We start from the raw sequence: 15,496 nt of genomic DNA, 5'->3' as shown, positions 1-15,496 counted from the left end.
TAAAACAAAGGTTACTTTTAGTGCTAAATTACTGTGTGTAAATGAGATTCTGGTTATGGCAGTAAGTTACTTGCTGTGTTGCTGAGAGTTATTTGGATATGGTAGCATTTTTCAACATGGCATTTTAAGACCTAAGATAATTAAGTAGTATTAAAATAATGCATTAACTAAAGTTTTTAAGGCTTCTTTTAGTATGACTAAGCAAAATGTGTATGCAGTAAATTCTGTAAGGATGTGCAGCAAAACTATATAAGGCATTGATTTCTTTGAACAGGCCAGCCACAGGTTTTTTGTTTGGATCAGGAGATTGATTCTACTCGTGTCCAAACTTTGCTCCAGTGTTTTGCCAGTACTTTTGAGGCAGTAAAGGCTCTGGCATTTGGGCTTTTGATGAAACTGCGTGATGTTGCATTTAATTTACAGGTATGTAATTAAAACATTGTAGAGGGAGGAATTTTGTGAAAGATTGATGGCCTGTATTTTATACTGGGTATTTGGGTTAGGTACACAGCATAATTCGTGAAAATTTTAAGTCAGTCCAAGTTGTCTGGTGGTGTGTTCTTCACCTAGCATTTTCGGTATATTTCTGCACAGCTTCTGTATTTGCCTAGGGAGGCTTGTTTCACGAATCATAGAATCATCAAGGCTGGAAAAGACCTCTAAGATCATCAAGTCCAACCATCAACTTAACACCACCATGCTCACTAAAGCATGTCCTGAAGTGCCATGTCTACATGTTCTTTTAAACACCTCCAGAGACAGTGAATCCATTATTTCCCTGGGCAGCCTGTCCCAATGCTTGACCACTCTTTCAGTAAAGAAATTTTTCCTAATATCCAATATAAACCTTCCCTGGTGCACCTTGAATCTGTTAGCTGTCATCCTGTCTTTAGTTACTTGCGAGAAGAGACTGACCCCTACATCACCACAACCTCCTTTCAGGTAGTTGTAGGGAGCAGTAAGATCTCCCCTCAGCCTTCTCTTCTCTAGACTAAACAGTGCTACTTTCCTTAGCTCCCCCTCATAAGATTTGTTCTCTAGACCCTTCACCAGGTTTGTTGCCCTTCTCTGGACAAGCTCCAGCAACTCAGTGTCCTTCCTGTAGTGAGGGGCCTCAAAGAAGATGAATGTAGGAGTTCAGGAAGTTCATTGAATGTTAATAGGAATTATCAGAGAAATAGCTAATACAAGCTCCTTTCTTAGGTATGACTTTCCTATGGGAATGATTGAGGCATTTTGATGTGATTACTGTTGCATTTTAAGAAATTAATCTCTGTGTTTTTTGTCCCTTCTGGTTGGACTCAGATTTCATTATCTGATTATCTTTTTAAAAAATGTCACCTGAATTTTGCACTTTTACTCAATACTGTTTTTTCTGTTTATTACATCATGAAAAGTTACTTTTAGATTCCTAAGTGCTTGAAAGCAAATACTGCTACCTGATAAACTATGCTTCTCTGTCCATTAGCAAGTAAAACACAGTATTTTGAAAAAAAACCCAACCAACAAACCCAAACCATCCTCCTGCAAAGTGTATGTTTGAATACTGCTTCACTGCTTCCTAGATGACTGTCCCCATCCTCAGTGTTTAGGTAATGGTGTCTTTGCTAAATACATACACGTGCATGTTTTGAGTGTAAGGTGATCAGTGTATAGCTTGTTTCTTAAGACATACCAGTAAACTTGGTTCTTAAATTCCAGGGTGCTAAGTAGCTTAATTAAAGCGATATAGAAGCCCAGTAAAATGAGTAATACCGTGCTTTTTTTGCCCCCAGGACTCTGAAAATCTAGGCCTCCTATTCCAAGCAGCAATGGATCTTAGCACAAGTACCAAGCCGTATGATTGTGTCACTGCTTCATACTTGTTGAATTATTTAGTGCACTGTAAAGGACTACAGCATATTTATTTAGGAAAATGTATTGAGCAAAACTCCCACATGGATGAAAGCACAACAGTGGAGAAGAACACTTTGGCAGGTAAGCTTGTGGGGAAATGAACCCTCATATTTTTATATGTCTTTGGATCTTTACTGCTTTTCCTTATTGCTTTTGGTAGGAGGCATAATGAGTAAGAGTTGCTTATTTATCATAGGATTTTTATGTGTATTGTGGTTGCTGTTAGGCTGCCGATTCAGACAGGCTAAATTGGCTGTAACAAATATTGGTGGGGTTACAGTAACTGAAAATCAACAGCAGCTCTTATTTAAGTTATAAAAGAGTGGAAAAGTGCAAACAAGTAAATTACTAGGCACTTCCCATAGAATTATATAAACAGGGTTTATTCCTGTTCTTTAAAGCAGCTTTGTTTCTTTAAGAAAATACTGTAGGTACATATAACGTAAATCTGTGCTTTCTAACATTTTAGTTATCAAGCTTTTGTTGGCAAATGTTGAAGAAGAAATACTTCAAGCTAAGAAGTCTCTACTTCCAGCAGCAGCATCATTCCCAATGTATGGGAGAGTACATTGTATAACTGGGGCTTTGCAGCAATTACCTTTAGAGTAAGTAAATCATACTGCTAAACAGTGAGTTGTAACTCTGTATTTCAGTACAGTGGAACATAAAAGCACAGTGTTGTTTGTAATGAAATCTGGTACTTGTGGCTTTTAGAACTTTATGGCTGCTGCTCTGTTTAGCTAACTGTTGGGTACTTCCTTTGTATGTATTAATCTCAGTCTTAGGACTTTTCAAACCGTACCCTACTTATAGTGTTCATAAGTAGTGTTGTGGAAATGTTTGTAATTCCAGTTCTTTCTTTTAAATGTAAAAAAAGAAATCCATGTTACATTGGGGTTTGTTTGTGACTTTTTTTTTATTTGTAATTTTTTTAAGCAACTTGACATTGTTAGCTGAATGGAGGGAAATGGTGGCCAGGCTCATTCTGATGTCATATGAACTCTCTACTGTAGTATCACCAGTAGTGCAGAGCTCATCACCAGAAGGTCTTATTCCAATGGATAGTGATTCAGGTAAACAAACAAACAAATAAACAAAACCTCGAAAGAATTTTGTTAAAATCTGAAGCTCCTGAAGTTCTGTTGCCTTACAGCAATTCAGAACTAGACCTAGCACCCCTCCCTTTCAGTTATTTCATTTTATGTCCTGATCTTCACCCACTCATTTAACTTTTGATCGAGGTTGTTCTTGACTTCTGAGTTAAAAAATCTCTTGCATTTGACAACTCTCTTGGATCTGTTTCAAAGCTGATGATTGAAAATCCAGTTTTATTTCTTCCTTAATGTTCATAATCACCATAGTTTTATATTTTAATTTTAAAAAATTACAAATGTTAGTGCTCATAGCTTAATTTGTACCCAAAATGAATTATATCTGTATGAAGAACTGGAAGTAAAACCTAAAACCACGTTAACTATACCTCTTGTTTAATGTGTAGAAAGTGCAGATCGTCTGCAGATGATTCTGCATGAGATACAGCCACAGGACACGAATGATTATTTTGTGCAAGCAAAAATTTTGGAAGAGCACTGCAAAATACAGTCTGAAAAGCTGGCTGACCACGAACCGAAAGAAAATCCTTGCACAGGAATGAGAGGTAAATCAAGGTATTCTTTATAGAGCAGGTATTTCACATGGGTGATGAAAATTGGAAGTTACTTGCTCCATGTAATGTTTCAGTTCTTCAATAAATCTGTCAGAAGCTAGTTATACATGGGCATGGTTTTAAACTCTCAACTCACTGCATTTCTGGAAGATTATGGTTAATGTCTTTTAGAGCACAAGTGAAAATCAGTTGTTTTGATACCAGGCTGGACTCCATTGTCTTAACTGCACTGGCCAGGCAATCTTTATCACCTCATCTGTCAAGCAATGCTTGTAACATGGTTTTTGTTGAAAAGAGTTGGTGTGATTTCCATCCCCACTGTGCACAAGACTAGTAGATTCATGCAGTGAAATTTGTTGCATGAAATTGCAGAAGCAGCAGTTTCTGTTTGAAAGATTTCTGTGGTATATTGTTAGGCAGTCTTTGTCTACTTTAATGAAGAGCAGCTGTGAAATTGAGCCTTACAGTGATGAAGGAATTGTAAACTTTGATGTATTTTGTGTATGCTAGAATACATTTATTGGATATCTGTACATTTTAAAATTTAATAGTTTATGCAAACTTTGAAAGTTTAAATATTTGAACTTTCTTTTCTGACATGTTTTTCCATATGTTTAAAATATTTTTGGTGGGACCATATGTTTCGTTTCATGAAAAGAGCTCTAAATATATTAAAGGTGACACAGTGACCACCAGATGGGGATGTTGCATTAAAAACGTAATGCCTTAGCCAGGCCTCTTCCTGTGGGAACATCTGTGTGAAAAACCAAATGACATAGAGTGAATCACAGTGGAGTGATGATTGGATGTGGAGTTTGGAACCTGGCTTCAAAGATGTAGGCTTTTGTTTAGTTCAGTGTGCAGGTGAATAACAACTGTGACCAGAAGACCTCTACTCTTTAAAAACAGCCATTTTGTGGTTAAATCAGAATCAACAAGGTTGGAAAAGACCTCAAAGATCATCAAGTCCAACCTGTCACCCAACACCTCATGACTACTAAACCATGGCACCAAGTGCCATGTCCAATCCCCTCTTGGGCACCTCCAGGGACAGTGACTCCACCACCTCCCTGGGCAGCACATTCCAATGGCCAACAACTCTCTCTGTGAAGAACTTTCTCCTCACCTTGAGCCTAAACTTTCCCTGTCACAGCTTGAGACTGTGTCCTCTTGTTCAGTCCTTTCAGGTAGTTGTAGAGAGCAGTAAGGTCTCCCCTGGGCCTCCTTTTCTCCAGGCTAAACAACCCCAGCTCCCTCAACCTCTCCTCACAGGGCTTGTGTTCGAGACCTCTCCCCAGCCTCATTGCCCTTCTCTGGACACATTCAAGAGTCTCAATACCCTTCTTAAATTGAGGGGCCCAGAACTGGACACGGTACTCAAGGTGTGGCCTAACCAGTGCTGAGTCCAGGGGCACAATGACTTCCCTGCTCCTGCTGACCACACCATTCCTGGTACTGGCCAGGATGCCATTGGCCTTCTTGGCCACCTGAGCACACTGCTGGCTCATGTTCAGCCAGCTGTCAATCAGTACCCCCAGGTCCCTTTCTGCCTGGCTGCTCTCCAGCCACTCTGACCCCAGCCTGTAGCACTGCATGGGGTTGTTGTGGCCAAAGTGCAGCACCCAGCACTTGGACTTGGTGAGTGCCATCATGTTGGACTGTGCCCATCTGTCCAGCCTGTCAAGGTCCCTCTGCAGAGCCCTTCTACCCTCTAACAGATCAACCCCTGCTCCCAACTGCAAATTTACTGATGATGGACTCCATCCCCTCATCCAGATCATCAGTAAAGATACTGAACAGGATGGGGCCCAGCACTGATCCTTTGGGGACACCACTAGTGACTAGCTACTTTTTCCAAGTGTTCAATTAGGGTCATCAAAACTGAATTATATTTTGGGATAGTAAGTTAAGGACTTTGTTTTCATGCTTAATTGTGTTTTGTAAAGTCATCAGACTGAGTTAGCATGACAAATCTGCATCTGAGACCCTTGAATTACATATTTGCTGATTTTTATTTTTAAGGTAAAGAAAGGCAAGCATGTGATGTCACAGCTCAAATGGTCCTTGTATGTTGCTGGAGAAGCATGAAGGAAGTATCTCTGCTCTTAGGGACACTGTGTAAACTTTTGCCTTCACAGGCTACATATGAACCTTCAGATGGATTAATTACTGTAGAACAGGTAGGGAAGTCATTTCTGTTGTAAAACCTTCACTTTCTTTTGAGGTGACGGAGAAGGTAGTTCTCAGAAAACTGTTTTCTTAAATCTGTGTTCTGTATGGAAAAAGTTTGTTGTCAGTGTTTGTGTTTCTTTTTTGTGTTCTCATGTTTTTTGTGTTTTACTACAATTGGTTAGCAGTCTACTTTTTTATAAGGTATTCAGAAGGCATAACTATTGTAGTAAAGATAAATGAATGAATTATTATATATAGCTAACAAACACAAGGAATATTAATTCTAATAGTATTGGGTTATTTATAAGATACAGGCTGTGTTTAGGGCTGCTGATGCCTGCCTGCTTCCCTTCTCTCTCTCTGTCTCAGTTTCTAAACTGGCTTCATATTCAAAGTGTCTTTTCATTTTGAACTGCACATGTCGGGCTTTCATTAGAACTCTTCATTAACTGCACTTCATCCATGCTGTCTGAAAGCCAAACATGCTGATTAGTTGTAGTCTTGTCCTCCGTAAGAGACTGAAGTATGAATAATTTGTGTGATGTGACTCTCTTTTTCCTTCAAATATTTTTTTTTTTTTCATTTAAGAGATCAGAAAAGTTAATATACCATCTGGGGCTCTTGTAGAATGTTGAGTGCAGTGTTTACAAGAAACTGGGTTACCACAGACATTTGGGAAATATTTTGTTTATTAAATTTCTGTTTTTAATTGATGACCTTTTCATTTCCATATGGTTTCAACGAAACCAGTGGAAGATTGAAATATGCAAGACACAATTTTTTAAACTAATTTTCTTTCCAGCAGAAAATACTTACTTAGTTTTTCCTAAGGTGTTAGAACTTTCCATCTTAAAATAAAGAGTAGTATAATGTACTGCAGATCTTATTTCTTATGCTATCTGATGTTGTGGTGCCATGGAAATAATGTTAGTGTCTTCATTCTTGCGTTGTTCGTAGCCTTCACATTTGCAACTGGTTAACAGCTGTGCTTGTGTTTTTGCAGAGGTTTGGAGGGTAGATGAGAGAACAGATACATGTTTCCACCATTATTGTTCTTAATCTGTTTCCAGTCAAAAAGGCATTGGTATTTTAGAATGAGTCATCTCTAACTGTAGCATCTCTATCTTTGTTTAGAAAACAGACATTAGTAGTTGCCCTTTCAGAAATACTGTGTTAGTAAGCAATGTATCTGCTGCTCTTAGAGATACTTCATTAGCTTCTGAAGTCCTCCTGCAAAACAGAATGTCTGTATTCTAATTTGAGGAATGCTAAAAGATGAGAAATCAGTTTGAAATCCTGACTTTCCTCAGGTTTGCAAGGAAATACACAAGGAAATCAAGCTTTGGTGAATGTTTAACAAATATTATAGGCAAAAAGGAGGACATTTTTCTCTGCAAAGGGGTTTTCATCATCCATTGTTAGAAATGTTGATACCAGGACTGTCCTCAAACTAAAGTTACATTTTGGTATCTTGTGCATGTAGAGCTCTCCCTTATAGTTGCCCATTCTTTTTCTTTAGTCTTTAAATATTAAAAGAGATTTAAGGCTACAAAGAGGGAAAACTTAAGAGAAGCCTTGATCATATTGCCTTGAGTCAGGGCTAAGTAATTGTTGAGAACAATCTGGTAGCACCACTTGGCCATTGTATGCTGTTTTTATTGCAAAGCCTTCCTCATCATGTACCTTGCTTCGTGTTTAGGGCTGTAACCATTAAATTGTGCTTACTGGGAAATTTATTCTCGCAAAAAGTCATGTTGGGTGTTGAATTAATACATAGACCATAGCTAAATGTATATGCTTTGTATTTTGGCCTTTTTATAAAGGAAATAGCACTGTTCTTTAATCTGAAAAATTAGGACTAATATTTGTTATCCTTAAAGTACTTTGGTGGGGTTTTTTATGCTAGGACTTCTACTTTGCATTTGCCAGCATCATTTCCATCCAGGGGAAGGATTGATGCTTTTAATTGCAGATATATCTTGCATATATAAATTAATTGTCTCTATATAATTTCAGATAACCTTTTTTTTTCCTTTCTTCTTTTTTAGGTTAAAAATATTGGGGACTACTTTAAACATCATCTGCTGCACTCGAGGCACAGGGGTGCATTTGAACTGGCATATGCTGGCTTTGTGCAACTTATAGAAATGCTTTCCAGGTAGAAGATGGGCAAGTTACTATATTTTTAATCTAGTAGTTTTACCAAACTATAGCATTGATGCTGCAGCTGGCTGTGCAAGCAGATCCTTGATTTCATGTGGATTTTGTTTGAGCTTGCTGTAGGCATGATTATGATGTTAGGTATATGATGTCTGTGTATTGGGCTGTGATACTTACAGTTAGAGATGGTGCTTAGGCATTGAAAGATGATACAGATGTTTAATGCTTGCTGCATTTTCCTCCATTTCTGTCCTAAAGAGCCTCTGCCCTGGCCCTTTACAAAAATTAATGCCAAACTTTCTGTTTTGGCCAGGATATTTTCCTGGAAACTTACTTCTTGACACTGGGTTGTGTATTCTGACATTTGGAACACTACCTGGCAGTGCATCATGGGAGGTGATGTGCAATTTTTACTTGTTTTTTTTTTTCTTTTCCCCCTTGTAATGTTATACTTTCCTAGAAGAACTAAATGAGCAGAATTGTCCTGAGGTCTGGGCAAGAGTGTTGGAATTTCCATTACATGCTTAGTTACCTATTTCAGATGTTGGTAATGCTTCTTGGCAATTTTGTCATATCTTGTTTTCAGTAAGACAAATAAAAATCTACTTATTTTGTGGATTTTTATATGCTTTTTTTAATGTAGTTTTTGTAAAGACCAGTCAGATTTTGATGGCAGCAATGTGTCTTGAGAATAAGTCTTATGAAGAGTGACTCAGAGTATGGTGGGTTGAAAATTCCACCCCGACATTAAATTTGCCAGAGGAGCTCAGTTGGAAGCAAATGCAAGCTGTATTTACAAGCAAAACTCCACTCTACAATGGAATGCAATGAATATGTACAAAATATACAGCATTTACAATATTCACAGGAGAAGGACCCCTCTGGCCAAAGGCCAGGGGAAGGTAATAGCTTCTTCCTCCCTGTCTCCCCCTTACCCCCTGTACATAAGGAACAAGAGACAGAAGCAGAGAAGTTAATACCAGTCACAACAAAAGCAGTGCAGCCAAGGTCAAGCAGAAGCAAGTTAGTATCTTTCAGCCTGAGGAAGCGAGGAGAGAGAGACTGTTTTGGTACAACTAGTTTAAGTCCTTTATCTCTTCAATGAGATTGTTTAGAACTATCATTATTTTACTTTTACACCCAATAATGATTTATTTACATTTTGCTACTTTCTGTTCAAGATCTGTGAAAAATTTTTAAAGGCCTAGCCTAAAATTACCACAGAAGGAGATAAGGTTGTTTAATCTGAAGAAAAGAAGGCCAAGGGGAAATCTTACCACTGTCTACAACTACGTGAAGGGAGGTTGTACAGAGGTAGCTGCTGGTCTCTTCTCACAACTTGGAACTGCCAGGACAAGAGGAACAGCATCACGTTATGTCGAGAGGTTTACATTTGACATTAGGGAAAAATTTCTATACTGAAAAGGTTATCACAGTCTGGAACAGTGTGCCCAGAGAAGTGGTTGAATTGCCCTTTCTGTATGTATTTAAAAGTCACCTAGTTTTGGTTCTCAAGGATATGGTGGTGTAGTGGCTCTGCTAGAGATAGATAATGGTTTGACGTGGTCTTAAAGGTCTTTTCCAACCATAGTGATTCTGTGATTTTCAATTTTAAGAACATGTATTTTCATACCAGTGCCAGGTTAAGGTAACCAGTGTTTCCCTTTTGCCCCAAGTGGCTAGTTTGAGGCACTGATCTGTTTCTTGTGTATTTTGAGGGATGTGAAGGAAAGAAGAGAGGATGGTTCTGTTTGTTGTTATTTTGTAATTACTTTTTTTAAAGGAAATATAAATCTGGTGATGGAAACAGTTTCAGTGTTTTTAGTACACACCAGCTGCCTGACCAGCTCTTTGTCTGTCCCCTTAGACAGTTTTCTTAACAGAGCTGAGAGGCTGATCTCTGGTATGGGATTTTGGTGGTGTAGCTGCATAATAGGTATAAAACTGGTATTTGACAGTTCATGGCCTTCATTCTCCATGCCACTGAAACGTTAAGCTATAACCCATGGTTCTGTAGGGGATGTATTTCTAGAAGACAATATTATTTCCTTTTTTGTGCTAGCACTTTGAGGCATTTTAAAGTGGCCTGAGTAGTTTGTTGAAAGCTCAGACAACCTTCCTTTAAATTTGGTTGTTTACTTAAAAATGGAAAGAAAAGTGACCAATGTGTGCTGCTGTTCTGGTTGGTCTTCTTCCTGTCTATGTACATGATACACATTTGTGTAAATGTTATTCTTTTTCTATACTATGTAAACTTGGTTCAGGACATTTTAAGGATGTATCAGATAAAATCCTGGTGGCACCCTTTGTGCTGAATTTGTATTAGTTTCCCTGCTCAATTACATCTATATTTGGTGCTATGAGTTTTGAGAGAGCAGCTCCTGCAGTGAGTGAGGAAAAAGCTTGCCAAGATGAGTGACTGCAGGCATCCTGGGCAGCAGTAGAGTTGGTCCTACTTATCTCGACAGCTTTCTAGAGAAGTGTGTGTATTGTCACATCCATTAGTGAATATAACTTGAATAGGCTACAGGGCAATTTACACTTTTGATTTTCCCGAGTATAAAACATTGTTCTGCTATCCGCTGAAATGCTTCTGACTGTTGTTCATAGGTGCTTCAGCACACTGTGCACTATTTCATTCAGTCTTCTAAATCAAATGCTGCATTTGCAATAGTGGGGTTTTTAATTAAAAACAGCAACAAAAAGCAATCCTCACTCCAACAGCAAAATCATTCATTCTTTTCTGTGCTTCTCTTGCAAACCTCTGACATCTTAAGACTTCCTCAACCATTGTCTAAACTTAGTTTCCTTTGTGAAACTTGCTTTTTTTCCAAAGGCAGAAATAAGTTCAGGTGAAAAAGCATTAACCAGTTACAGCAGTGGTCTTCTTTTCAGACTTAGTGGCAAATTAAAACATGCTGTGCCAACAGCTAGTATTTTCATGTCAGGCAGCAATTCTTACAGTGTTCCTTAAATTACTACAGAAATCCAAATAAAGTAAGCTGTTACCTGCATAGAATGTATAGAAACAACTACTGAATATTGAAAGATGTTACCACAAGAGATGTTGGATGGGAATATAAACATACTGATGTAAAAAAAAAATTACATGGTTAAGTTGTACATTCTATTGTAGTTTCAATGGATTAATAGAATCAATAAGGTTGGAAGAGACCTCAAAGATCATCAAGTCCAACCTGTCACCCAACACCTCATGACTACTAAACTATGGCACTAAGTGACACGTCCAATCCCCTCTTGAACCCCTCCAGGGATGGTGACTCCACCACCTCCCTGGGCAGCACATTCCAATGCCTAACAACTCTCTCTGTGAAGAACTTTCTCCTCACCTTGAGCCTAAACTTTCCCTGTCACAGCTTGAGACTGTGTCCTCTTGTTCAGTCCTTTCAGGTAGTTGTAGAGAGCAGTAAGGTCTCCCCTGGGCCTCCTTTTCTCCAGGCTAAACAACCCCAGCTCCCTCAACCTCTCCTCACAGGGCTTGTGTTCGAGACCTCTCCCCAGCCTCATTGCCCTTCTCTGGACACATTCAAGAGTCTCAATACCCTTCTTAAATTGAGGGGCCCAGAACTGGACACAGGACTCAAGGTGTGGCCTAACCAGTGCTGAGTCCAGGGGCACAATGACTTCCCTGCTCCTGCTGGCCACACTATTCCTGACACAGGCCAGGATGCCATTGGCCTTCTTGGCCACCTGAGCACACTGCTGGCTCATGTTCAGCCAGCTGTCAATCAGTACCCCCAGGTCCCTTTCTGCCTGGCTGCTCTCCAGCCACTCTGACCCCAGCCTGTAGCACTGCATGGGGTTGTTGTGGCCAAAGTGCAGCACCCAGCACTTGGACTTGGTGAGTGCCATCATGTTGGACTGTGCCCATCTGTCCAGCCTGTCAAGGTCCCTCTGCAGAGCCCTTCTACCCTCTAACAGATCAACTCCTGCCCCTACCTTGGTGTCGTCTGCAAATTTACTGATGATGGACTTAATCCCCTTCATCAGTAAAGATACTGAACAGGATGGGGCCCAGCACTGATCCTTGGGGGACACCACTAGTACCTGGCTGCCAGCTGGATATGGCACCATTCGGCACCATTCACCACCACTCTCTGGGCTCAGCCCTCCAGCCAGTCCCAGCTCCGAGTGCTCCTGCCCTTTCTAGGTAGATTCAGCCCATCTAGGTCCAGGAGGTCAGGTGCAGTGAAAGTTGCCCCATCCCTTGAGCCATTTGTTGATGGCATGGGTTCTCCTGTTCCTCTCAGTGTACACCCCTGCCACTGAGGGAATTGAGCAGAACACCCCTTGAGCTCCTGCCCCATCAATCAATTGTCCAAGGGCCTTGAATTCCTTTTTGAGTGTCTTGGTGCCCTTCATATAAATCTCATTGCTTCCGGCTTGCGTTACCGGCAATGGGTGATAGTCAGAAGGCTGGATTAGCTTGGGTAGTCTCCTGGTGATGTCCACTTACCCAGGCCCCAGGTAGGCAGCAGACTTCCCTGTGGGATGGGTCAGGACAACATTTAGATCCCTCTGTTCCCCTCAGGAGAGAGTCTCCAACAACAATTACTCTCCTCTTTCACTTTATGGTACTAGTCCTGATGGTTGGAGGGGACTGATTTGCTTAGAGCATCCCCTCAGATGGTTCCTCTTCTGTCTTTTCATCCACATTGCCCTCAACCTGCAGGGTTTCCAAGTACAGAAAGTATTCTTTTGGGAAAAGCCAGTTTACAAGAACCAAAGAGCAGCTCTACAAAAATACATTTATTTCAGTGGAAGAAGATATTTGCCAGGTCATAAGGCTAATATTTTTATGTTAAATGAAGGAGAAAAGAAAATGATAAGGGAATAACCCATGACTCTTTGGTTTGTTCCTCCTGGCATATGAGGAATATCTTGGAACTCTTCTCAAAAATGGGCAAGTTAAGTCTGTCAGCAGATGCAGTCTCCTGAGTGTTCAGGGTTTTTGCATTTACCCTGCTGCAGCTGGAGGTTCTATTCTGCAGGTAAATACAAACTGCTTTACTTCTCTCCATTACTTTCAGGCTACAGACAGTCTTGAAATGTGTATCAGCATCAATACTAATTTACAGTTGCATCCACAAATACTGTAGGAGAACAACTTTGTCTGGGACAGTTTGTATACATCTTTAACATGGTACTTTGCTGAGAATTAACTTGGAAGACCTACAGAAGCATCACTGACACTTAAAATCATTCTTTCTCTTAAGACCCAGTGAAAAATCTGTCACTGAAACTGTGCCAAATGCCTTTCTCATGCTTTTAGGAAAGACTGCAGTTGAGCATGCTCTTTCACTTTTATAGCCAAACATTTTCTTAAAACTATATGCTGGAATATTTGTCATCTGAGCTTGCTTTTAGCTACACAGCCCTTTAAATACCAGTCTTTTTTAGAGTAGGCTTCTTTCTGGACAGAGCAACGGTATTCAGACGTGTCTGAGTGGTGGAAGAAAAATCTTTCCTCCACAGAGATTTCTTATGAATCTGGTGAAATTTGATCTCTGTCTTGATATTTTGGATGTAAATTGCTGAGTCTTCTCTAAGTATGAGGCTTACAGTTCTTCCTTTTCCCCGTTCCTGTTTCTTCTGGGGATGTAATGCTGCCTTTGTCATGCTTCCTCAATATTGTCAGAAAACCGTGTAGACACAAAGCAGGCAGCATTCATACCAGTGAAATAAGCAGTTATACTTTGTGTGTTTTGGTTGTTTTTTAAATGTTTTCCTGTTGTGGGTGCTGAGAAATTACAAATGGTCTTTTGGTCTGATATTGTGGTGGTTAGGGTGGAGGTCTCTTGACATCTGTTTTAAACTTGATCCTCCTGAAATCCTTTTAAATACCCAAACACTTTCTCTGTTCCAATGGTGTTTTGACTTGTGTTATTTAGTGAAATGCTGTAAACTCTGCTTCTGGCTCATTTTATTATTCTGGAGTAGTTTGGTAAGAAGACTTGTAAAATTTAAAACTCAGTGATGGACTTCTAGTGAAATGCGCTAGAATTGTCACTAACTTTTCAGCAGAAGTGAACTTTTCAGTAGATGTGAAGGAGTCTAAAACCAAGTGGTAAAAGTGTGTGTGTGGAAAGCTGTTGTCAGTATTGTGATGCTTTCAGGGTGGGGAAATCTGCTTAGTGAAAGAGAGGGAGGGGGGTTATCATATTGTCTCTGAAATTTTGAGGCCACCCAAAGTTCTCTCTGCTTTGCCTGAGAAACCTTGCAAGACCATCTTTCTCAGTGCACCTATATAGTTTGGAAAATATGGCTTCATTTAGAGAAGAGGTTGTGAGGAGGAAGGTGCAAATGGACGGACTTTGTGGTTTCAGAGGAGTTCTTCTTAAAAGTAGACATTTTATAGGATGACTTGAATTCCACTGTATTTGTGGGACTAGATTCTTGTCTCCTTACTTGTCTGAGAAGTGCCAGGGACTGTATGGAGACTTTATAAATAATAGCAATCACATTACTGACATGAATAATACTGCAGGTCTACTGAGAGAGGAAAACTGGTGAAAGAAAACCCCCTTTTCTTCAGGTGGGGACTGATTACAGTGATTGGAAACACTGGCTTCTGCATATACCCACATCAATTTCTCCTGACCAGATTAATTTTCTGTGTCACAAATGGCTGACATCCAGGAAGGCCAAATCCAAGACTGCCTCTTTGTTCTTACAGTCACATGAGTTAGAGAGAGTGGTGTGGCTTTAACTTTGGATTGCCAGGCTTTTTGTAGTCGTTGGTACTGACCATGGAAAGGGTTTGGGCCATATATGAAATTATTATAACCAGCAGATGGACAGACAGAAATTTGTGGAAAAACACTTGCTCTACTGTATCTTAAATAATTTTTGTATCAAGTTACTGTGTTATATTTTAATTAAAAGCACTATTTGTTTGATCTGGCAAAAATAATTACAATTTCATTCTGGAAAATGACATTTGAGCTTGAGACCACTGTTTCTACGTTGTAAAGCTTCATTATCCTTAAAATTTGGGGGCCACCTGCTTCTTAAGACACTATTCTTCTTGCCAGACCATAAGCAGAAGGAGCTGCCAAATGAGAGTAGTCATCTCCATTGCAAAGTCAACATTGTCTGATGTTTCTAACTTTAAAGCAATAACTCTTTCACCTTTTAAAAAAAGTGCCTTGGTGGGTGACTGAATAAGGCAGAATTACTTGGGGCAAGATCAAAGCAATACAGTTTTAAGGGATTCTGAAGTTTATTGGATTTCAGTGTATTTCTCCTCTGGCTACTACTACTACTGAAAGGGGAAATCCCCCTCAGTTTATCTGACTTAAACGTTCAGTATGCTATGTAGCAACTTTTAAATATTTCCTCCCTGCTTTACTTGGTGCTTTTCTGCACCACAGCAGATGTATGTCTTGTGCAATGATTCTTTTAATAGTAAGACAATATATTGAAGAGAGATGGGCATTGTTCTTTGCATGGCTATACAAAGACATTTAAGTTCTGCTTAGCTAGGGCAGTAAAACCATCTGCATATGTAATCAAAAGTATGCATTGACATGGGTGAAGAGAACTGTGAAACATAGTCTAGCTGCAGAGACCCACAGAGGA

General features: G+C 39.7%; 1 protein-coding gene across 4 annotated transcripts in view; it reads left to right on the top strand.

The window, feature by feature from the left end:
- THADA (THADA armadillo repeat containing) overlaps window positions 1-15,496 on the top strand; it is a 183,847-nt gene that overhangs the window by 17,682 nt on the left and 150,669 nt on the right. For all 4 annotated transcript variants that reach the window (XM_068158835.1, XM_068158837.1, XM_068158834.1 and 1 more), the window contains exons 16-22: window positions 275-423; window positions 1,776-1,977; window positions 2,366-2,501; window positions 2,833-2,969; window positions 3,395-3,553; window positions 5,585-5,742; window positions 7,783-7,892. In XM_068158835.1, coding sequence (XP_068014936.1) covers window positions 275-423; window positions 1,776-1,977; window positions 2,366-2,501; window positions 2,833-2,969; window positions 3,395-3,553; window positions 5,585-5,742; window positions 7,783-7,892 — 1,051 coding nt within the window. The remainder of the gene's footprint in view (window positions 1-274; window positions 424-1,775; window positions 1,978-2,365; window positions 2,502-2,832; window positions 2,970-3,394; window positions 3,554-5,584; window positions 5,743-7,782; window positions 7,893-15,496) is intronic.

The sequence above is a fragment of the Melanerpes formicivorus genome, unplaced genomic scaffold (assembly GCF_026170545.1).
Source record: "Melanerpes formicivorus ecotype bairdi unplaced genomic scaffold, bMelFor1.0.p_v2 SCAF_43, whole genome shotgun sequence".
Classification (NCBI taxonomy): domain Eukaryota; kingdom Metazoa; phylum Chordata; class Aves; order Piciformes; family Picidae; genus Melanerpes; species Melanerpes formicivorus.
The sequence above is the reverse complement of the archived record's forward strand: the minus strand, read 5'-3'. Positions and strand labels throughout refer to the sequence as shown.